Genomic DNA, 24320 nt, shown 5'->3' with positions numbered 1-24320 from the left:
ACTACCCCCTCAGCCTCTCCCTTTGGGGCTGGGATTGGGCTAAAGGTCAAGAGTCAATTGCCAGTCATTTGGCTTTTCAGTGAAGGAGGGCAGAGGGTGGGACGGGAGTGTTAGAATGTTTCCCTGAGGAACTGATGGGGTCAACGCCATTTCCATCCTCAGATTTTTAGTTTCTTGTTTTGCTGGGTACCATTCCATCCACTCTCTCCCACCCACCCCTAATCTCAAGCCTAAGGCCCTCTGCCTCTGTCCTCCTTTTTCACTGGTGTTGGTGAAGCAGTTTCTCTGGGGGCCAGAGTGTCTTGGGTGTCTGAGTCTAGATTCTGCTGCTTCCCCTGTGGCTTTGGCCTGTGGCCTCCATCGCAGTTGTTTCTCTTCCTACACAGCCCCCATGTTCAGTTATCACTGCCCTGACTGGGGCTTGGGCCGCAAATGCCTTTCTTCCTCTGATTTCCAGCTTCTTCAGTATGTATGGTTTCCAAAACCTAGAGATAAGCCCCAGTGCTTTAGGGAGAGGAGCGCACCTGAGGTTGGGAAGAGAGAAAACCCAGGAAGGACAAGCAAGAGGTTCAGAATATACTGGGTAAGGAGGAGTAGGGAGAAGAGAGACCGACTGAGTCTGACAGAGATTGAGGGAGTCAAAGGTTAAAAAAACATGTGACTTAGTGATGGAGGACAGCCCAGAGAGTCGGCCACAATTTAAATGGGGGGCGGGGGGCGGGGGCGGGCAGTGAGAACTAAGAAAGAAATTGGAGCGAACTGGGAGCCTGACCCCTGCAGGGAAATAGAAGACAGCTGAGGAGGAGGGAGGACGAGTGGTTGTCTGAGAGGCTTAAGGCAGAAAAGCCAGGCTATGGTCTCGGCCTCTGCGTCAGTCCTGAGTTCAAGCCGTGCTGGCTTTGACCCTTGTGGGAGGAACTGAAGTGGCAAATTAACGTCGATAATGAAGTCACTGCTCCTTGTTTGTCTTTGCTGGTTTCCCCTTGAGATTTGTCCTCTGGCCAGACGGGGCAGTGTGGGGGAGGGGAGGGACAGCAGCAGTGCAGGGCGGCGGAGGGAGAGCACGGGCAAGAGGATAGAGAAATAGAGATGTGGAGGGTAAACAGGCATGAGGAAAGAGCAGGAAGAGTGCAGTATGAAGGGAAGAGGAACCCAGGAATGGAGGAGAGGAGAAAAGAAGGAAGATATGAAAAGACAAGGGGAGAAGAGTGTGGAGCGGAAAGAGAGATAGGGAAAAGAACAATGGGGGAACAGGAGAGGGAAACCTGGAAGGAGAAGCAGAAAAGGAGGAGGGAGGAGAGGTGGTAGGAGAAATGGCGAGCCAGAAGGAAAGAATGTGGCCAGGGATGAAAAAGCTGCAGCTGGCGGGGCCCGTGGGCGGGGCCTCATCTCCATCTCTAATGGCTGTGAAATGAGGTTAGCTCCATTAGAGGCGGCGAGAGTGTAACGAGATCACACTCATTAGGGCTGGGCCATCCCAGTAATTACCACCACCCCAAACACGCCCGCGCGCCAGCCGGGCCACCAAGCACACACAGGCACACAGCAACACACCCACACGGGACAGACCCGCTGCTGAATGGGAAGCCCAGAGCCCGCACAGGTATAACCGGAGGGCCTTAGGGAAACCCAGCCGCACGCGCGTGTAGAGCAACTTCGCAGGTTCTCTTCCACAGACACAATTAAAAGCAATAAACACACACACACCCCAACGCAGGAGATAAGGTACGCGGGTGAATGATTATCGTTTCTATTTATTGATCACATCCAACGTGCCAGTCTCAATAATGACCATCTCAATTGACACAACTCTATGAGGTACCATTCTAGAAATGAAGAAACTGAGGCTTAAAAGAGTTTAAGCAATTCATCTGAGGTCATTTACATATTAAGGAATAGAAATAGAATTTGATTCTAGGTCTGCATGACTGTAAAAGCTGTGTTTTTGGGTAATACCATACTGCTGGTCCGATGAAGTCTATATGCTAATATGGATACACATGTGTAGACTTTCAACTTTAAGAAACTGTCACAAATAGACACCTGCATCATTATTCAAATAACCTGAACTTCTCGCATGGGCTTGACTGCCCTCCTGCGCTTGCTCACTCTCTTGCGCACACGCACACGCTCTCGCTTTCTCTCACACCCCCGTTGCTGTCGAGTTGATTTGGACTCAGAGCGACCCTGTAGTTGAGAGAACTGCCCCACAGAGTTTCCAAGGCTGTAGTCTTCACGGAAGCAGACTGCTATATCTTTCTCCCGCAGAGCTGCTGGTGAGTTTGAACTGCTGACCTTTCGGTTAACAGCTGAGCGCTTAACCACTCTGCCACCAGGGTGCGCTCTCTCTCTCCCCGTCCCTCCTTAGTTTTCTCCCCTCCACACACACACACAATTCATGGGCTCTGGCCAGGGCCACTGCCTAGGCTGCCATGTGAATCGCTTCCCCCGGCGTTGCCAAAACAGTGGTCCTGTTTTTCTGGCCCATCTTATTTATACTAGATAGCTGTGTAGAAGGAGCCCTGGTGGTGCAGTGGTTAAAGCGCTCAGTTAACTGAAAGGTAGGTGGTCCAAACCCACCAGCCTTTCCTTGGGAGAAAGATGTGCCAGTTTGCTTCCGTAAACATTTTACACCCTTGGAAACCCTATGGGGTAGTTCTACTCTTTTCCTATGGGGACCCTATGAGTGGGAATCCACTCGATGGCAGTGGGTTTGGCTTTTTTTGGTTTATCCATCCAGCACCTTCAAGCTCAAAGTGGAGCATGACCGCACGTATGCTCAAGACAACATCCATAAGGGCAGAGTAATACAAACTCAAAGATGCATACCAGCCAGAGTTCAGAAGCTTACAAATTAACCCAAGAACAGAGATGCTGGGGTCAGGCTACCTAAGCCCCGATCATAGCTCTACTTTTTAGTGGGAGACCTTAAAAATCACTTAACCCATTTAAGTCTGTTTCCATGTTTATAAAATGAGAATGAGTAGCTGTTTCTATCTCATCAGACTGTAGTGGAGAATTAGGTGATACCATGCTTGCCGAGGGCTCAGCACAGCACCTGGCACACGGTAAGCGTGCAAAAGATGTTACTACTGTTTTATTACTGTTGTGCTGATGTTGTTGTAATAGTATTTAAATGGAGTCTTTACATCACCTGGGCTGATATACAATCAAAGAACCAGAGAGACTGATTTATATATAATCACTTACATTATTCTTCCAGATAATTACAGAATTGCGTGCAGTTCCTTCCAAGCTCAGGGAGATTAAAGGTCTACAGAAGTCCTCCCATGCCAGGATCAGATACAGTCTTGAATCTGAATTCAAGGGTGCTCTCTTGAGTGCTCATAGAGAAGGGTCCATACCTTGCTTCATTGGTTGTCCAAGCCCGAGGTATGTAGAACATGAGAACCTCTCAAGTCTGCTCAGTGCACCTGCAAGAGACTTCTATTCCTGATCACACAGGTCCCAGATCCCTGCACAGAGCAGCTCCACACTGCCGTCCTAAGACAGGCAGAGTCATCAGGAGATGCATGGGCCAGGAGACTCCTCACCAGGACACCCACCCCAACCCACCAGCAGCAGGCACCCCGCAGCACACCACAAACCCATGCAAATGTGGATGTATGGAAAACACGCCAGTTGCGGTTCCAGTCCACAGCTTTCCTTTTTACTCCCTACCCTGGTGGCACAGGTTAATTTGTAAAAGTTTGGTTGCTAACAAAAAGGTCAGCAGTTCGAATCCACCAGGTGCTCCTTGGAAACCCTATGGGGCAGTTCTGCTCTGTCCTATAGGATCTCTATGCATCAGAATCAACTGGATGGCAAGGAGTTTGTTTTGTTGTTATTGTTGATTACTCTCTCCCAGCCCCCCAGCTTCTTCTCTCAGCGTCTCCTATTCTCCCCATAGGATTCCCTCATGTACACCTTAAGCATCTTGCAAGGTGTAAGACATAGCCTCCTCGCTGTAGCCCTCTCACTGGGGACAGGCCAATTTGCCCAATCTGGTGCCACAGCTGGGAGGCCTGGATAAGATTAAATATTTACATATGCAGATCAAGACCCAGCTTCCTTCCCCTCTCTTTTCTCCTTTCCTCTCCCTCTCTCCTTCCCTTCTTCCTCCTTGCCTTTGCCTTGGCTTTCTCTCTTTACCCTCTATGACCATCCTTTTCCTCCCCCTCTGCCTGTCTTATCTCAGTATATACCCTTTCCCTGCCATACTCTCTCTTGGACAAAACTTACCTTGCGTAGAGTAAAAAGCACCCCTTAAATATTTGTAGGAGGGGGAAAAGAGATTGGCGACAACAGGTTTGGTTTTGGTTTTTAGGAGAGATAGGTAGAATAAAAATGGAGGAATATGATTACTGTTTTTTATTTTCGTTTTATGTATAAGAGGTTAAGATTTAAAGACAAGCAGAGAAAATGATAGTTTTAAAGGCAGAGAGAGGCCATAGTAGTTTTGATTCCAGCATTAGCTGCTGTGCACCTAGTCCAAGTGTCAGCCTGGCCGAAGCTTCCACTCTCACCTGGAATAATGGGGTTTCTCTAAGCCTAGCAATCAGGAGGGCCAAGTGAGAAGTGAACTCTGCTGCCAGACAGAGTAGATTCACATCCTGCCCTCCTAAGAGTCTGCCCTAGGTTGAAAAGGGTAGAGATTAGAGGATGAGTCCTGGTCAAGGAAGGGGCAAGGCAGAAGGAAAGTTGTCAGCTTCCATGCAAACACCATGCCACGCTCTGTGGGAGGAGATAATCAGGAGAGAAGGAGAAGAATCACCTCACTGAGCACCCACAATATGCACTTCTCCCATGTTATCTAGTCTTCACAACAACCTGGAAAGGAAGGTATCATTCTTGCCATTTTTACATATGAGGAAACTGAGGCTCAAATAGCTTATGAAGTTTAGGCAGGTAGTCAGTGGTGAAGCCAGAATTGAACCTGGATCTTCATGAGTGCAACCAAAGGCCGTATTCTTCCACTGCCTTGAAAACAAAAAGTGCTCATCAAGCTAGAATGTATTTACTGTTTACATCAAACAGTTCCTCCTTGCACATACACACTCGATTGTTTCTGGTTTTCATCCCCTTCTCTCCATGACTGTCTTTTTTTTTTAATTATGGTAAGTTTATATATGTGAGTTGGTTCAGTGGTAAAATTCTTGCTTTCTGTATGAGAGACTCGGTTCAATTCCCAGCCAGTGCAACTCATGCAGACACCACCCATCTGTCAGTGGAGGCTTGTGCGTTGCTGTGAGGCTGAACCAGTTTCAGCGAAGCTTCCAGATTAAGACAGACTATGAAGAAGGGCCTGGCCTTCTACTTCTGAAAATCAGCCAGTGAAAACCCTACGGATCACACTGTTCCAATCCCATTGTGCAAGTAGCCAGCATGTGGCAGCTAACAACAAACATGTATATAATAAAATAAAACATTTGCTTTTTTAACATTTGCTGCCTCCTCTTGAAAGCAACAGGTTGAGACAAAAAGAGAAGAAAAGCAAGGGCAGAGGGAGTGTGGAAGAGAGAGCAATGCCCTAGGCAAGCCTTTCAGAGAAAAGAAAGAAAAGATCCTAAAAACTGGCTCCTAAAGAGTTGGAATCGATTCGAGGGCAACTGGTTAAGGTTTTTGGTTTAAGGGAGAGGGGGCAGATTGAACAATTTGAAAAGGAAAAGGCAAAAACTGTTTGGAAGGCAGATGTGGAAATCATTGTATGAAAATTTTAAACAAATGTGATGCTGCCCTCTGGCAGCCTTTGCTGAGAAAGCTTTTACCTGTGATGTTGGATTTGGAGAAAAGGAGGGAGAGAGGGCTTTTGGGGTTTTGTTTTATGGAGGGGAAGCAGCAGGGAGGAGAAAGTATCCTCCATCAGGCCTTCCTTCTTTGTCATGTTCCCTCTGTAACCACTAGGGAGCAGTCGTGTTTCTTTTCTCTGCTGGTCTGCCAGAGGTGGGAGGGGGACTGTATCCGAGGGGAGTCCTGGTTTTGCTGGATGCTCCCAAGGGTGCGCCCCTGGCCCACTCTGCCTCCAGTTCTGCCAGCTAAACTGAACCACGTCCTGGCTCATCCTCAGGAGCAGAATTATCTCTTTCCTCACATCTCATTTTTTTTGGTCCTTTGTCCTTGCCCCCTTAGCTCTTAAAATTCTCTGAGCCATCAAGTCTCACTGTATTTCCTGTCTTGCTTGGTCTCAAAGTCTGCCTCTTCAGCTTTCCACCTCTGTTTCTGCATCTTCATATCTGAGCCTTTCCCTCTTACATCTCTTTCCCTGTAACTTTCTGCCTCCTAGTGCCTGTCTTGGTACCTCTGGTACCTCTTTTTTCCTTTTCTAAATACCTTGTCTCTGCTCCCTGAACAGGGAGCATGCATCAAGGAGGAGTTCTTGGCCAGCTATTTATGGGTGCCTTTTTTTTTTTTTCTGCCTACCAGGGATCCCTGGTGGCGCGATGGTTAATCGCTCGGCTGCTAACCAAAAGGTTGGCAGTTCAAACCCACCAGCTGCTCCGTGGGAGAAAGATGTGAGTCTGCTTCCGTAAAGATTAACCCATTACCCATTGCTGTGGAGTCGATTCTGACTCATAGCGACCCTACAAGACAAAGTAGAACTGCCCCATAGAGTTGCCAAGCACCGCCTGGTGGATTCAAACTGCTGACCTTTTGGTTAGCAGCCGTAGCTGTTAACCACTATGCCACCAGTGTTTCTGAGCACCAACCAGGCCCGATCCTGCTTAGCTTCCGAGATCAGACCTGGCGCATTCAGGGTGGTACAGCCTTGGAAACCCTATGGGACGATTCTACTCTGTCCTATAGGGTTGCTATGAGTTGAAATCAACTCAACTGCAAGGGGTTTGGATTTTTTGGTTTGGTTTGGTTTGGTTTTCTGCCTACCTCCCATGGAAAGAATATTTGCAGTTCAGTGGTTGTGACTCGATGTTTGCTTATGGGGCAGTAACTCCCCAGCTGAGGAAAGTAGGCCTTCTGTCCTCCCTTTCTCATCTTGAGAAATAATCGGAAACCCAGGTCTGGAAGGAAGAAGTATCAAAAAAAAAAAAAAACCAACCACCTCTGATCTCTGCATAGCTTTCTCTGTTTCCCCTTCCTCCCCCCTCGCCCTTGTGAAGGAGTGAAGCGTTAGGAAGGGGGTGGAATGAAGAGGCTGCCGGGAAGCAGTGGAGACTGAGGGCCATTTCAGAGCTGACGATTCACCTCGGGATGACTACACCCTCAGAGCTTTCCTCCCTCCCTGGTCTCCAGGCCGCCCTCCTCCCATCCCCCTCAGTGGCAGCAGCCGTGTAATTTAAAGCTCTCTCTGTCGCCTCTAATGTGATCCTCTCATTTTATTGACTCTCTCTGCCGTCTGTGGCGCCCCTTCACATCAATCTCCTCTCTAATCACACCGCTGCCACCGCCTTCTCTGTCTCCCCTCACCCCTCTCCTCTTCATAGGCCCCCGGCCCTTGCCTCCGCCCAGGTCTTCCTTTTGCCTGTCCCCTGACCCCATTCTATACCTGATCTGTCCTCTTCTTCCTTCCCTCCTCCAGAGGCAGGAGTGTAGGGTCTTTGAGAGGTAGCCTTTCCCTTCACCCAAGTCTACAATGTGTCCCAAGGGAGAGAAGATACCCTTGAGGAAAGTCAGAAACTAAAGGGAGGAGTGGCGATGGCTCTGAGGAGAACAAGAATCTTGGCCTGGGAATGGGAAGTGGGGGTGACTTTTAGTCCTGTTATCTGTTCCTGCATCGTCTCCAGAAAGAGATGAAAATGGAATTCATGGTAGGAAGGGCAAAGAAAGGGACAGAGATTCACAGAGGGAAGGAAGAAAAGATTAAGAAGGGAAATGGAGGGAGAAAAAAAGTAAAAAATAATTGCTGCAGCTAAAGGTTTGCAATAAATAGTGGGTGATGGGAGAAGCTCCAGGAAGAGGAAAGGGGAAGGGGGAAACTGGTGGCGGCGGGTGGGGGTGGGGAGGGATGCACTGAGGCAGAGACAAATTTGCAATTGAAATTCTTTCCTGAGGAGGAGGAGGGGTAGGTTGGGAGGTGGGGAAGAGATTTGCAATTTTAAACAGCTGCCGACCTACCCTCGGCCCCTGAACTGGGTCTCGCCCACAAACTAGCCAGAAGCTCTCTGCTCCTTCGGTTCCTAGCTAGGAATCAGCTGTGTCTTTTTCCAGTCCTGGGAAGTGGAAGCTTTGGTGAGAAAATCTGCGAGGACCTGCAGGATTTGAGGCTAGGTCTTCCTGGCCCTCCTGTGAAGTTTGATCTAGAGTTTTGAGTCGGGAACCAGGAGGAAGCAACGGAAGTAGGTTGGTGGAAGTAGGCAGGGTGGGCTTCACTGCTGGGACTACGTGTGTTCAGCCCTCTGTGACAGGGCCCACAATGGCCCCCTCTTGCTCAGGCCTCAGTTCTTCCCACTAGGTGGGGCAGTGAAAGGGCAGGGGACCCCCACTGTGGGGGTGACAGTAGAAGGTCAGACCCTCACCAGCCAGCACACTTATTTTCCCCCTCCCTTTGAAGGATTCCATAGGAGGAGTACCTTTCTCCCACAACTTACAGGGCCCCTGGTAACTAAAAGGTAAGCAGTTTGAATCTACCAGCCTTGCCTTAGAAACCCTATTGGGCAGTTCTACTCTGTCCTATAGGGTCACTCTGAGTCGGAATCGACTTGAAGGCAACAAGTCTCTGATTTGGTTCTCTGGTTGTCTAGGAATAGGCTCCCCTCCATCCAATTCCCTCACTTCTCCTTTTGGTTCTCTAACTCCCCCACCTCTCCAACTCCTCACCCCAGCAGTCCGCTTCTTTTCCCAGGTGCTGATTTGCATTTTCATTAGCATGCTAATCCAGCCCCACTCTTAGCTCCTTAATGGCTCTGACTTCACGCCTGGCTAGCCCCCCGAGGAGAAGGAGGGAAGCCAGAATGGGGGCCTGCAGGCTGGGCCTGGCCAGACCTAGGACCCATCTGAAATCAGGGAATCTGGAGGTGAGGGTTAAGTGGCCCAAGGAAGGAGGAGAGGCCATAACCTTTCAACACCCTCCTCAGTTTCTCTGAAGCACTCCGGCCAGAGCTCTAAAGTTTCAGTCATTAGAGAGCTACTGGTATCAAAAGCCAGAGAGAATAGAGATGGGCCACTTGGAACACTGAAGGAGTATAGGGTGGTGAGTCCTGAGAAATTGGTGAGTTTGAGGAGGAGAATCAAGATAAGAAGGTTGGGAGCAGCATGGGAGGCTTGGTGCTTCTAGTCAGCGGGAGGCAGCCCAGGAATCCTGATTTCTAGTCCTTTGGAGGCTCATGTTGCCTGTACTGTGTCTGAGGAACAATCCGACTGGATGGAGGAGCCCAGGCCTCAGCTTTGGGGTATAACTGTCACGAGTGCCCCACCAGTCCTTTTCTAGTTCACCACCTCAGAGCTGTGTGATCTCCAGCAACTTAACTTCTGTTTCTTGGTTTCCTCATCTGTAAAATACAGATGCTGTGAGATTAAATGAGACAACTGATATAAAGCATTTAGCACGATGACAGGAACATCATATATATACTTCAATAGCTATTAGTAATATTATTATTGTTACTTATTTTTTTTAATCTCTTTGGGAGAAGGGGGCTAATCACATATGAGCTGCTGTCTTTCAACTGGCCAGGGAAGCCCCTGCCTACCTATTCCTCATGCTAGTGACCAGAGATAGATCTGGGAGGCATCAGAGAGCAGCATGGAGTCTCTGTGTGCCAGTGAAAATTAGTCATGCCAAGACAACCTTGACTTGGGGCATTTGCCTCTTCAGGTCGTGGCCACCCTTAGCTCATTTCTCAGAATCTGTTCATTCAACTGACATTTACTGAGCATCTGGCAGGCATCATTTTCAGTGCTAATGATAGAACAATAACTAAAGCAGATCGAATCTTAACTTCTACAAGGGGAAGTAAATAAGTATACCAGCAAATGGGGTCACCAGGAGTCTGGGGCGTACTGGACAGCAGCAAATAACAACCAGAAAATATCAGGTAGTGATAAATCTATGAAGAAAGTAAGCCAGGGTGTGTTTTAGTTGCCGTGGAGAGAGAAGGCCTGTTGCAGGAGGCAGAGACCTGAGTGACAAGGAGCCAGCCATGCAGAGATCTGGGGGAAGAGCATTCCAGGCTGAGAAAACAGTCTGGGCAAAGGCCCTAAGATAGGAATGAAGTTGGGGTGTTTGAGGAACAGAAAGGCCAGTGGGGAGGAGGTGGGGAGGAGAGTATAGGATGTACTGGGAGGTAGGCAGGTGTCGATCAGATAGGCCCTTTGTAGATCATGGAAAAGAGTTTGGATTTTATTCAGAATGCAGTGAGACATCGTTGATGGGTTTTGAAGCAGAATAGAGTACAATTTACATTTCAAAAAGATGATTCTTGAAATTTCTTCAGAACAATACAGGAAGGGGACGGGGAAGAGGATATAGAGGAAACAAGATTGGCCACGAGTTGATGATTGTTGAAGCTGGGTGATGGGTATAGAGGGGTTCTTTATACCATTTGGTCTACATTTGTATATGTCTGGCGTTTTTCATAATTGAGAATTAAATAAAAGATCATTCTGGCTGTTGGGTGGAGGGAGAATACATTGTAGGGGAAGCCGGAGGTCACTTTGGAATGTGTTGAATTAATTCAGAAAAGAAATGATGATGGTTTGGACTAGGGAGTCACTAGTAGAGATGGAGAGAGGCAGGGGTGGGGGGGTGGGACACATGTTTAGATGTTGCTATGGAATTGGATATGGGGTGAGGGCAAAAGAAAAATTGCCAGTTTTTGAGATGGGAAAGATGGGGAGGAACAGGTTCCAGGAAGAAATAAAGAGTTCTGATTTAGGACATGTTACGTTGGACATGAAGTGAAGCTGTCAGGTGAGCAAATGGGTATCTGAGTCTGGCGCGTAGGGAAGAGGACAGGGCTAGAGTGTGCACTCAAACACCTAGTTGTGTCTCCCCTGCAAGCTCAAGCACCGCTCTTCCCATGTCTCCCCGCAGGGTACTGGCTGTCACGCTGAAATGAACCCCCAGCACTCCTCCGACTACCATGGCCACCCTTAACTCATCCTCTTCCGCTGGCACCACCCCCTCCCCTGGACAAGATGCCCTGTCCCCACCTCCGGACACCTCCTCCTCCCACACCCCCTCTGATCCTGTCACCAAAGATCCCCCTGCTGCCCCCTCCACCTCTGAGAGCATAAGGCCCTCAGAGCCAGGGGGGCAGCCCCTGGAGTCAGGCTGTGGCCTCGTCCCACCAAAGGAGATCGGGGAGCCCCAACGAGAGCCTGGCTGTGGTCTCTTCCCACCAAAGGATCTGGGGGTGGAAGAGGACAAGGAAAAGGAGGAGGAAGGAGAAGGGCTCCCTCCCGTGGACCTAAACAACCACTTATTCTTCACAGCTGGCGGTGAGGCCTACCTGGTGGCCAAGCTGTCCCTGCCAGGTGGCAGTGAACTCCTGTTACCAAAGGGCTTTCCCTGGGGTGAGGCAGGCATCAAGAAAGACCCCAGCCTGCCCCTCCTTGCCCACCCACCCCCCACCCACCTCACTGCCCTTCACATCCAACATGGCTTTGACCCAATCCAAGGCTTTAGCTCTTCTGACCAAATTCTGTCCCACGATACCTCAGCGCCACCTCCGGCCGCCTGTGAGGGAAGGGATGGAGCCTTCTGGAGCTACCAGCTGGCTCCAAACCCACCCGGAGATCCCAAAGATGGCCTCATGGGGAGCAAGGAGGGAGACCACAGGGCACTCTTCTGGCTCTGCCTTCTGTGCCGCCTGGGTTTCAGCAGGCCCCAGGCCTTTATGGGCCACACACAGTCTCATGGAGTGAAGCTAACTCCTGCCCAACATGAGGGCCTGCCAGGCAGCCCAGCCATGCTCCAGGAGGGGGGCAAGGGCTGCATGGCCCTTATAAGCTTTCTGGAACCAAAACCCCCTGCTTGTCCCCCTTTTGAGATACCCCTTGACAATAACAGCACAGTGAACCTGGAGGCCAATGTAGCCCAGACAGAGGATGGTCCCCCTGAGGCAGAAGTCCAGGCCCATGTCCTACCCCCTGAAGAAGTCATGGCCCTCAGCCCACCTTCTCCACCCACAACCCCAGCCACCTGGGACCCCAGCCCAACCCAAGCCAAAGAATTGCCAATGGCAGCAGGTGAGGCAGGGCCAGATTGGTTCCCTGAGGGGCAAGAAGAGGATGGAGGGCTCTGCCCCCGACTCAACCAAAGCTCACCCACCTCCAAGGAGGGGCCCACTCGCCCCACCCCAGTGGGCTCCCCTGAAGACCCCAGTGACCCACCACAGCCCTACCGCCTGGCTGATGACTACAGCCCAGCCCCAGCAGCCTTCCAGGGCCTCAGCCTATCCAGCCACATGTCTCTGCTACACTCACGCAACTCCTGCAAGACACTCAAGTGTCCCAAGTGCAACTGGCACTACAAGTACCAGCAGACCCTGGACGTGCACATGCGGGAGAAGCACCCCGAGAGCAACAGTCACTGCAGCTACTGCAGCGCTGGCGGTGCCCACCCCCGCCTAGCCCGTGGAGAGAGCTACAACTGTGGCTACAAGCCCTACCGCTGCGACGTCTGCAACTACTCCACCACCACCAAGGGCAACCTCAGCATCCACATGCAGTCTGACAAGCACCTGGCCAACCTGCAGGGCTTCCAGGCAGGTCCTGGTGGGCAGGGCAGTCCCCCAGAGGCATCACTCCCACCCTCAGCAGGGGACAAAGAGCCCAAGACCAAATCGTCCTGGCAGTGCAAGGTGTGCAGCTATGAGACGAACATCTCCCGCAACCTTCGCATCCATATGACCTCCGAGAAGCACATGCAGAACGTCCTGATGTTGCACCAGGGGCTGCCGCTAGGCCTGCCACCTGGGCTGATGGGGCCGGGCCCCCCTCCTCCCCCAGGGGCTACCCCTGCCAACCCTCCTGAGCTCTTCCAGTACTTCGGGCCCCAGGCCTTGGGGCAGCCTCAGGCTCCCTTGCCTGGCCCTGGGCTGAGGCCAGATAAGCCCCTGGATGCCCAGCTGCTTCTCAATGGTTTCCACCATCTTGGAGCACCTGCCCGCAAGTTCCCCACACCTGGTAAGGCTCCCTGGCCTCTGCTCCTCTCTCCCTGTCTCCTCCCCTCCCCAGGGCCATCCTCTCTTCCCTGCTTTCTCCCGAAGGCCAACTCCCTGCTTAGGTAACCACGAAGCCCTCTGAGGACTCTCCTCCTTGTTAACCCACCTCCCCGCATTCCCAGAGCAAACCCACCCTGCCCCATTTCTTCCTTGGGCCACCAATCTGCCTCTGTCCCCCAGCCCCTGGCAGCGTCTCCCCCGACGCCCACCTGCCTCCAAGTCAGCTCCTGGGTTCCTCGCCTGACGGCCCGCCTGCCTCACCAGCCCCAGATGATAGCCCGTCCCTGAAGGTGTTCCGCTGTCTAGTGTGCCAGGCCTTCAGCACCGACAGCCTGGAGCTGCTGCTTTACCACTGCAGTGTGGGCCGAAGCCTCCCTGAAGCCGAGTGGAAGGAGGTCGCTGGCGACACCCACCGCTGCAAGCTCTGCTGCTACGGCACTCAGCTCAAGGCCAACTTCCAGCTCCACCTCAAGACAGACAAACACGCCCAGAAGTACCAGCTGGCGGCCCACCTGCGGGAGGGGGGCGGGGCCGTGGGCACCCCCTCACCAGTGCCCCTAGGAGACGGAGCTCCTTACGGGTCTGTCTCCCCCCTGCACCTGCGCTGCAACATCTGTGACTTTGAGTCCAACAGCAAGGAGAAGATGCAGCTGCACTCCCGGGGTGCAGCCCATGAGGAGAACAGCCAGATCTATAAAGTGAGGGTGGGGCCTACGGGGAGAGGAGAGGAGAAGGGGATGGGGACGGAGGGGAGAAATGCAGAGTGGAACAGTGGTAGAAAAATCCAGAGTGGCAGAAATGAAGAGAAAGGGAAGTATGCACCAGGGTAATAGGCTATCTGGAGACAGACCTGGAGAAAGGCCAAAGGAGAGTGGCCTCTGAGGACATGAAGCTCATCATTTACTCAGCTCTTCTGGCGTTTCGGGCTGGAGGGAGGGGTCCATGTGAGCTCAGCCATCCTGTCACCAGAAGTTCAAGAGGATTGAACCAGAGTCCATTCACATCCTAGGAGGGAGTCCAGATTAGCAGGAGAAAAAGGAGATTGGAGGAAAAAAGCAATAATACTCAGGTGTTATAGGGGGTGGAAGGGATGGGTAGAGAGGGGTGTGCTAGTCAGACTCCCTTAGGGACAGCAAAGCAGGCCTGAGATCTAGGGTTGTCCCTGTGGGCCTGAGCCTTCTCTTCCTGTGCTTCTAGTTTCTGCTGGAGATGGAGGGAGCTGAAGCAGGGGCCGAGCTGGGGCTCTACCACTGCCTGCTGTGCGCCTGGGAGACACCCTCCCGCTTGGCTGTGTTGCAACACCTGCGTGCACCTGCTCACCGCGACGCCCAGGCCCAGAGGCGCCTGCAGCTGCTGCAGAATGGCCCAGCAGCTGAGGAAGGACTCTCAGCTCTTCAGAGCATCCTGAGCTTCAGCCATGGGCAGCTCCGGCCTCCTGGTGAGGAAAGGGGAACTGGAGAGTAGGGGCTGGGCAGGGAGGGCGGCCGGGTACTGGGGAGTTGGGGGCTGATGAGAAAGGATGTGAGGCAGAAGTGGGTCTGTGGGCATCAATAACAAGTGGAAAGAGGGTGTCGAAGGGTCAGTAAAATGGAACGGGGTTTTCAGGAAAAGGGGGTTGCTAAGCAGGGAGGGAGAATAAGAGGCTGCTGGAGGGAGGCAGAGAAGGGCAGGGATCTTGCTGGGTGGAGAACAGAGAACAGGAAGGGAGGGAAGGAGGAATCAGTGATTCTGAGTAGTGACTACTGTCCTGGAAATACTGGGGGTGGGGGGGTGGCAGGCTAGAGCTGGTCAGGAGGAAAGAGAAAAAAAGAAAAGGGAAGAATCCATTTCATGTGGGCCAGGACATACTGGAAGGAGACGGGAGCTGTGGGGATGGTCCAAAGGCAGCTGTGATGGGAAGAGGCCCCTGACAAGCTTCCCAGCCTCTTCTTGTCTCCTAGGAGGTCTTCAGCCCTAAGGCTGGGCTTAGGGTCCCCCTTAGGCTGCTGAGGCCGTACCAGCAGAGGCCAAGAACAGCCAGGCAGGCGGATGTTGATCGGAGGGGGCAGGAGAAGGGCCTGGAAGGGGTTGTCAGAAGCGGACATGGGTGTCAGGGTTTTGTAGAGGCCAGGGGTGGGCGAGGGTGAGGGCATTAGCTGCAGGAAAGAGGAACAGGCCGCATTGACTGGTGCTAATTGAATTGCCAATATGCTGGCTGGAGTTAAGTGCCGGAGGGGCCCAGATCAATAGCTAACGATCCTGGCGCAGGGCTGAATGGAGTTAAGGAACTTTAACACTTTAATTAGGCCGCCACCGAAAATAAATTCCTACACATCTGTCAATTCTTACTTGAGCAGTAATCTCCTCTCCCAGCTAGTCCTGCAGCCTCCTGCTCACCGCAGCTGCTTCCAGTCCATCTCTACTTCCTTCTTTAGAGCTCCTCCCACCAAATTTCTGGGGACTCTGCTTCCAGCTGAGTTTAGTCCTGTTTCTATTGCCTACAGCTGCACTTATTCCCTCATCTACAAAATGAGGGGGCTGGACTCGCACGAGACAGTCTCTTAGTTCCTACCAGTTCTAACACTGATTTTTCCTTACCCTCTGTCTGAGTATTTCTTCTTGGGGTCTTTTCTCCGTCTCCTGCCTGTTGAGTCATCCCTCCATTCTGTCCTAATTTCTTCATTAACTGGCTGCTTGTCCCTCTTTATCCTGTGTCCTCCCTTCTCTGCTGCTTCGTCCCTTTAAGCTGACTCTCTACCCCACCCCTACACAGGGAAGGCTTCTGTCACCCCCTTAGCTGAGCCACCCACCCTGCAGAAAGACACCCAGAACAAGACAGAACAATTGGGTGAGTTGCTCTTCTGGCCTGTTTTCCCTTCATCCCTTATTACACCCTCCCCCTGCCCCATCATTGCACATTCTACCATGTTCTCGGGACCCTACAGAAATCCATATACTCAGCAAGGCCCCCTGTGCTTGAAGGTACACAACTCTGATCAAAGAAGTCCTCATCAGAGGGTAGGGAAGCCACACGTTAGCGTTTGAGGACCCAAACCTGGCCATCCTGCTAACCTGGAGTCAGCCCTTATACATCTGTACCGAGCAAAGCCCAGTGGTTTCCTGCCCTTCCTCCTTTTCCCTAGAGCCCAACGCCCTTCCCTGGGAGCTCTGTACTACAAATCAGGGCATCTTGAGGATTGGGGAGTCTGAAAGGAAAAGGAAAGGCTGCCAGCGTCTCTGAAATCTCCTCTCCTTTCATCCTCAGCTTCTGAAGAGGCAGAGAACAAGCCTGGCCCTTCAGGAGACAGTGCCAACCAGACCATGGTCAGAACTGGGGTAACTGGGAAGAGCTGAGGGGGGTTTGGCTTTACTGAGATCAGTTTGTATTCCAAAGGCAGAAATTCTAACCAGTGCAGAGCTTTACACATTTCAAACTAAAGGCAGGCTTTATTTATGCCTATCACTGACTTCACCCAAACCAAAAAAACCAAATCTGTTGCCATCAAGTCGATTCTGACTCATAGCAACCCTATAGGACAGAGTAGAATGGCCCTTTTACCCAGGAGGCCACATTTAAGAAATCCCACCTGGGTCCATTCACATAAGCTCAGCATCATGTGAGGCCCCTGCGTGCCAGCGGGAAGAACTGTCCCAAGGCTGGCACATAAAGGAAGATAACAAGGAAGAAATGGAAGGAGTTTGAAGGAAAGGTGAAGAGAGAAACTGCGCTGAGGGTAGGAAAGATTGGAGGGAGGTGGGGGGAAGGAAGAATAATTGAAGAGAAAGGAAAACAAAAACCTGCTGTACAGCTCTCCTTCACTCTGCTAGAAACAGAAAGACAGCTAGACACATGTTCAACTCTGCGGAAAGCTCTGAGCCTAGATGGAATGTCCTGGCAACTTCTCCCTCCTTCCTGGGGGACTCCAGGGGGTACAGGCACCAACCCACATAATTTACGCAGACAGCAAGCCCCACAAATCTCTAACCCCTCGGCCCTGGGCCTCTGGCCTTGACGCGTGGATTCTGAGGGTATTCCCAGCCTCTGTTTTTGAGCTGCCATCCTGTGCCTTGCAGCTCTTCAAACTGGATGGGATGTGGACAAATCCTGATCTGCAGGGTCTCTGCAGTAATGGCTTGTCCTCAGGTTCCCTTCTTCCTAATTTCTATTCTGCCTGTGCCAAGGGCTAGGCACATTAAAATGATCATCTGGATATCGTTTTTCCCTTTATGCCCCCCCCGCCCCCGCAGCCCTGGGGAGGCACCCAGACCTGGACCAATGGCACAGGCAACAGGAGACACCACAGCCTGATCTGAGGTGGCAGCAGTCAGGTGACTGAGGCAGAAACCCAGGGGCCTCCCGTGGCCCCACCCCAAGCTCCCTCTGGAGGCATGGGCGTGAATGAGCCAAGAGACAAGGCGAGACCAGAATTTTCCTGGGCCACTGGGGGAGCTGTGGCATTTGTTTACATTAAAAATAAAAGGGAAGGAAAAGAAAGTGGGAGCTGCTGAGCCTCTGAGGGAGAATGAGCTGGCTTCTGGGTAGACAGGTAGGCCCCCTCTTAGGGACAAACTTCTCAGCTCAGGGACCTCTGTGAGGCAGAGTGGGCAGTGATGAGGGAGCCCCTGGGCCTGGAAAGTGCCCGGCAGAAGCAGAGCCATTTCAAGGAGAAGGGAGTGGGTCAGAGAATAAAAGCAGATCAGGGCGGAGGTAGGTACAGGGCCATACTGTCAGCTAGAACACTGAGTAGGGCAACAGTGATAGGGAAAGAAAGACCAAGGAAAAATAGGCCAGGATGGAAGGAGAGGGCCAAAGAAGGAAGATGAGTAGCAGCCTAGGGCTTTGTCCCAATCCAAGGGAAAAGAAGGAAGAGCTGCTTTTGGGACGTGTGGGTGGTGGCTGGGTCCTCTCTGATGCCTTCCTATGGGGCTCGCTCTTCCTAAACGGGGATTAAGAGATAGTGCTATGGCCTAGAAGCCAAAGGACTGTGTAATGGTGGGCCCCACCCTCCCTGACACCTCCTCTGCTGCCCTCTTGTGCCCCCAGGTATACTGCTGTCCGTACTGCAGCTTCATGAGCGCAGAGTCCGACCAGGTGAGGGCTCATACAGTCTCCCAGCATGCAGTGCAGCCCAAGTACAGATGCCCACTGTGTCAGGAGCAGCTGGTGGGTCGACCTGCCCTGCACTTCCACCTTAGCCACCTTCACAACGTGGTACCCGAGTGCGTTGAGAAGCTGCTGCTTGTGGTGAGTACTGGCTGGGTGAGGACCGCCCACCAAGGTCTTGTCAGTGCAAGGCAGGAGGAGAGGAAGAGGCAGGAGTGTCAGTAGCTGCCTCTACTCATGGATGAAGAAACTAAGCATTTCTTCCACTTCCATCAAGTCCTGAGAAGAGCTGTTCAACAGAAAACATGGGCCTGGGGGTTACCCTCTTCAGGCCCATGAGGGCCATGGTGGCCTCAAGGAGGGTGGCTTTTGGCCTGGGAAAGAGAGAGCCAGAAAGGAGGTAGAGCAGCCCAGGCCCTCACCTCTGTGGGGGAAAGCAGAAACTGGGTGGGAGGTTTGTCCAGAGAGGAGGCTGGATGCATGGAAAGACAGCTGGGCACAGGTATAGAGCAGAAGGGGTCAGGAAGAGCCAGGACGTAGGGTGGGGGGTGTTACATCATTGGGATTTCTTCCATTACAGGCTACAACTGTAGAGATGACCTTTATGACCAAAGTGCTGCATGGGTCCAGTCTAAGCCCTGTGGAGGAAGGCCCAGAGCCCCCCATTCCCGGGCCAGAGCCTGCACCCAGCAGAGACCAGGCGTTAGGTAAGGAAGGGAAGGAAGGGGCAGTACACTTCACAGGGTAGTAGGAAAGGAGAACTGGGCTCCGTGAACCAAGAAGGTCTGAAGGTAAGTGAGGCAAGGGTCAGTTGCCCAGGATATTGAATGAGTGGGATCTGGCCTAAGTAAAGTTCCCTTCTCACTGTACCCTTTTCTCTCTTCCCTAGGAGAAGGCCCTAACCTGACCCCAGAAGCCAGTCCAGATCCTCTTCCTGAGCCTCCCCCACCCTCAGCTGAGGCCCCAGACAAGCCCATGGGAAGCCCTGACCAGGCCCCTTCTCCAGCCCCATCTCCAGTTCCCCGGCCTGATGCCCAAGCTGAAGAAATGGCTCCTCCACCCACCATGGCTGAGGAGGAAGAGGGGACCGTTGGGGAGCCCCGCCCTGCAGAGCCAGTTCCAGCTGACTCTCGCCACCCTCTGTCCTATCGGAAGACCACCAACTTCGCCCTGGACAAGTTTCTTGACCCCGCCCGGCCATATAAGTGCACTGTGTGTAAGGAGTCCTTCACCCAGAAGAATATCCTCCTAGTTCATTATAATTCTGTCTCACACCTTCATAAGATGAAGAAGGCTGCCATTGACCCCTCTGCCCCTGCCCGGGGAGAGGCTGGCGCCCCACCTACCACCACTGCTGCCACAGACAAGCCCTTTAAGTGCACAGTCTGCCGAGTTTCCTACAACCAGAGCTCCACACTGGAGATCCACATGCGATCAGTTCTGCATCAGACTCGCTCTAGGGGGGCCAAGACTGACGCCAAGGCTGAGGGGCCAGAGCGCAGCCAAGAAGAGCCCAAGGAAGGCGAGACAGAGGGGGAGGTGGGCACTGAGAAGAAGGGCCCTGACTCTGGTGGCTTCATATCTGGATTGCCCTTCCTGTCCCCTCCACCCCCTCCCTTGGACCTCCACCGATTCCCAGCCCCGCTCTTCACCCCACCAGTCCTGCCCCCCTTCCCTCTGGTACCCGAGTCACTGCTTAAGCTCCAGCAGCAGCAGCTGCTCCTGCCCTTCTACCTCCACGACCTCAAGGTGGCGCCCAAGCTGGCACTGGCTGGGCCTGCACCCATGCTGTCCCTGCCAGCTGCCACCCCTCCACCCCCACCCCCACCCCCCAAGGGTGAGCTGGCCGAGCGGGAGTGGGAGCGGCCCCCCATGACAGAAGAAGGGAATGAGGCAGCACCCTCCTCGCCACCCCACCCAATGCCCAACGAGGCAGCCCGCACTGCAGCCAAAGCTCTTCTAGAAAACTTTGGCTTTGAGCTGGTGATCCAGTACAATGAAGGGAAGCAGGCTGTGCCCCCGCCCCCGACCCCACCCCCTCCAGAGGCCCTGGGGGGTGGGGACAAGCTGGCCTGTGGGGCCTGTGGGAAACTCTTCTCCAATATGCTTATTCTCAAGACCCACGAGGAGCATGTCCACCGCCGTTTTCTGCCCTTTGAGGCCCTGAGTCGTTATGCTGCGCAGTTTCGAAAGAGCTATGATAGCCTATACCCACCCCCTGCAGAACCCCCCAAACCTCCGGATGGGCCCCTGGACTCACCTGCTCCCCAGCTAGGCCCACCCTTCTTGGTCCCAGAGTCTGAGGCAGGGGGAACCCGTCCCTTTGAGGAGCGAAACCGGGCAGGAGGACGCTGGCCCCCAGAGGAGGAAGAAAGCTCCAGAGGAAATTTTCCTCCCCTGGTGCCTGCAGGCCGCCGGTTCTCCAGAACCAAGTTCACAGAGTTCCAGACCCAAGCCCTGCAGTCTTTCTTTGAGACCAGCGCCTACCCCAAGGATGGAGAGGTGGAGCGGCTTGCAAGTCTCTTGGGCCTAGCTAGCCGCGTGGTGGTAGTATGGTTCCAGAATGCCCGCCAGAAAGCACGCAAAAATGCCAGTGAGGGTGGGCCTGTGCCAACTGGAGGAGGAACTGGGGGAACCTCTGGCTGCAGGCGCTGCCATGCCACCTTTTCCTGTGTTTTTGAGTTGGTGCGGCACCTCAAGAAATGCTATGATGACCAGCCCCTTGAAGAGGAGGAGGAAGAGGCAGAGAGAGGGGAAGAAGAGGAAGAAGAGGTGGAGGAGGAAGAAGCAGAGGAGGAACAGGGCCTTGAACCGCCAGCAGAGCCTGAGGGCCCATCGCCAGAGCCTCCAGACAGGGAGGAGCTGAGCCACACAGAGGCAGCAAAGCCAGGAGGCAGAGAGCCTGAAGGGAAGGCTCCTCCCTCCCCTGCCCCAGCCCACACCTGTGACCAGTGCACCATGTCTTTCCCCAGCCAGGACCTCCTGACCAGTCACCGAAGACTACATTTCCTGCCATCTGCACAGCCTAGTGCTCCCCCACACCTCTTAGATCTGCCCTTGCTGGTGTTTGGGGAGCGTAATCCCCTGGTGGCAGGCACTCCACCAGTGCCAGGGCCACCCCTCAAAAGAAAGCATGAGGATGGCAGCCTGTCCCCCACAGGCAGTGAAGCTGGGGGCGGAGGGGAGGGCGAGCCCCCCAGGGACAAGCGTCTTCGCACCACCATCCTGCCTGAGCAGCTGGAGATCCTGTACCGTTGGTACATGCAGGACTCCAACCCAACACGCAAGATGCTTGATTGCATCTCGGAAGAGGTGGGGCTCAAAAAGCGAGTGGTACAGGTCTGGTTCCAGAATACCAGGGCCCGGGAGAGAAAAGGGCAGTTTAGAAGCACCCCTGGAGGCATGCCCAGTCCAGCAGTCAAACCCTCTGTCACACCCACTCCAGCACCCTTCCCCAAGTTCAATCTCTTGTTGGGCAAGGTAGATGATGGGGTTGGGAGGGAAGCCCCAAAGAGGGAAGTACCGGCTTTTCCCTACCACCCGGTCACCTCTGCTGCTGGAGCCCTGCCTTTCCTACCACTGGGGAAAGAGGCCACCACCCCAGAGCTGCCTCTACCTCTCCCACTTCCCCCTCCGCCCAGTGAAGATGAGGGCCCAGAGGAACCGTCTAAAGCTTCTCCAGAGAATGAGGCTTGCAGTCCATCTGCAGGGGATCTGAGTGACTCATCTGCTTCCAGCCTGGCTGAGCCAGAGTCCCCTGGGGCTGGAGGGACCAGTGGGGGAGCAGGAAGTGGGACTGGGGTTCCAGATGGCATGGGGCAGCGGCGCTACAGGACCCAGATGAGCAGCCTGCAGTTGAAGATCATGAAGGCCTGCTACGAAGCCTACCGCACCCCTACCATGCAGGAGTGCGAGGTGTTGGGGGAGGAGATTGGGCTGCCCAAGAGAGTCATCCAGGTCTGGTTCCAGAATGCTCGTGCCAAGGAAAAGAAGGCCAAACTGCAGGGGGCAGCAGTTGGGGGCTCTGGGGGCAGCAATGAGGGCCCCCTGGGAGCCCAGCGCACAGACTGCCCCTATTGTGATGTCAAATATGATTTCTATGTCTCCTGCCGAGGCCACCTCTTTTCCCGCCAGCACCTGGCCAAGCTCAAGGAGGCAGTCCGAGCACAGCTGAAGAGTGAAAGCAAGTGCTACGACGTGGCCCCAGCACCCGAGGCACCCCCAGCAACCAAGGCCCCACTAACCACCACACCTGCTTCCTTGCCCCTTGGGGCTGCGCCAGCCCTGCCTCGCCTGGCCCCAGTTCTCTTGTCCAGCCCAGCTCTGACCCAGCCCCCACTGGGCAGCTTAGCTCCTTTCAATTCAGGTGAGTCGGGAGGTTGGGAGGAGTTGGACCTCAGAGACATCCTACCTTTTCTTGCTTGACTCTCCCCATCTACAGTCTCGTCCTGTGGCCTTCCTTTGCTTCAGGCTCCTGGGGGACAGAGGTAGTGGGAAGGGGGGGTGGAAGCCAGGTGGTGAGAATGGGTAAGTGTGTAGCTAGAGGTGGCCTACAGCAGGAAGAATGATGGGGCAGGAGGTGGCTAATCCTTCATCACACGTCTTTTCATCTTCATAGGCCCTGCAGCCTCCTCAGGCCTCCTTGGCCTCGCCACTTCGGTCCTGCCTACAACCACAGTGGTCCAGACTGCTGGCCCAGGCCGCCCCTTACCTCAGAGACCTGTGCCTGACCAAACCAACACCTCCACAGCAGGCACCACTGACCCTGTCCCAGGCCCACCAACTGAGCCCTCAGGGGACAAGGTCTCTGGTGAGCGAAAGCCAGTCACAGCCCCCACCAACTCCTCCAATGATGGCCTCAAGAACCTCAAAGCATTGAAGGCCACTGTGCCAGCTCTGCTGGGGGGCCAATTCCTGCCCTTCCCACTGCCTCCTGCAGGGGGAGCAGCACCGCCAGCTGTCTTTGGCTCCCAGTTACAGGGAGCCTACTTCCAACAGCTCTATGGCATGAAGAAGGGGCTATTTCCCATGAACCCGGTGATACCTCAGACCCTCATTGGGCTGCTCCCCAATGCCCTCCTCCAGCCACCACCCCAGGCCCCTGAGCCCACAGCCACAGCGCCTTCAAAGCCACCTGAACTGCCCGCTCCAGGGGAGGGGGAGGCTGGTGAGGCCGATGAGCTGCTGACAAGCAGCACTGGCATTTCCACCGTGGATGTGACCCATCGCTACCTGTGCCGCCAGTGCAAGATGGCATTTGATGGGGAGGCCCCAGCCACTGCTCACCAGAGATCCTTCTGCTTCTTTGGGCGGGGCCCTGGGGGTTCCATGCCCCCTCCACTACGGGTGCCCATCTGCACCTACCACTGCCTGGCGTGTGAGGTGCTGCTGAGTGGGCGTGAAGCCCTGGCCTCCCACCTGCGCTCCTCGGCCCACAGGCGCAAGGCGGCCCCACCCCCAGAGGGCCCACCCATCACCGTCACCAACGCGGCCACTGCTGCCACAGCTGCTGTGGCTTTTGCCAAAGAGGAAGCAAGATTACCTCACACGGACTCCAACCCAAAAACTACTACTACCTCTACACTTCTAGCTTTATAAACAGATAAACCAAGATGGGGGCAGAGGGGAGGGCCTCAGGTCTCCCTCTCTTAACCCAAGGGGTGTTTGGTGGGAGCTCAAATCCCTCACCCCAATCCTTGGCTCTGCCCACCTCACGGGAATCTTTCAATTCCCGCCCTCAGTGGGCTTCACACACACCCCACCTCCAGCAGAGTCCTGCCTCCTCCCCTACCCTAATCCTCAACTCCTTGCAGATGTACCCCTTACCCTTGTGTCTTCGGAGACACACACACACCCATCTTGTCATCCCAGTTATTCATACATGTCTACCCTGCCCACCCCACCACATATCTATCATTGGTTCTGTCTTCCTACAGCCTTCCTCCACTGAATTCCCAGCACCCCACATCTATAAACACACGTGCACACGTGCAACACGCATATACATGTTAGCCCATGCTGTTCTACTGACTGAGAAACACCAAAAAAGAAAGAAGAAAAAGAAGAAAGGAAAAAAGAAAACCCAAGACAAAGAAGGGGGAAGGAAAAGAAACCTT

General features: G+C 53.6%; 1 protein-coding gene across 2 annotated transcripts in view; it reads left to right on the top strand.

Annotated features, from left to right (window-relative positions):
- Positions 1-23841, top strand: part of ZFHX2 (zinc finger homeobox 2) — a 29519-nt gene extending 5678 nt beyond the window's left edge. Inside the window, exons 2-10 of one of the 2 annotated variants that reach the window (XM_064292319.1) lie at positions 10988-13083; positions 13302-13819; positions 14319-14559; positions 15874-15948; positions 16366-16424; positions 18145-18345; positions 18785-18911; positions 19094-22570; positions 22823-23841. In XM_064292319.1, the coding sequence (XP_064148389.1) occupies positions 11037-13083; positions 13302-13819; positions 14319-14559; positions 15874-15948; positions 16366-16424; positions 18145-18345; positions 18785-18911; positions 19094-22570; positions 22823-23802 (7725 nt within the window). In that variant the 5' untranslated portion in view covers positions 10988-11036 and the 3' untranslated portion in view covers positions 23803-23841. Of the gene's footprint in view, positions 1-10690; positions 13084-13301; positions 13820-14318; positions 14560-15873; positions 15949-16365; positions 16425-18144; positions 18346-18784; positions 18912-19093; positions 22571-22822 lie in introns of those variants that run through there. The other variant, XM_064292320.1, reaches the window with a different exon arrangement.
- The last annotated feature ends 479 nt before the right edge of the window (positions 23842-24320 follow it).

This window comes from Loxodonta africana, chromosome 10 (assembly GCF_030014295.1).
Source record: "Loxodonta africana isolate mLoxAfr1 chromosome 10, mLoxAfr1.hap2, whole genome shotgun sequence".
Taxonomy (NCBI): Eukaryota; Metazoa; Chordata; class Mammalia; order Proboscidea; family Elephantidae; genus Loxodonta; species Loxodonta africana.
The sequence above is the reverse complement of the archived record's forward strand: the minus strand, read 5'-3'. Positions and strand labels throughout refer to the sequence as shown.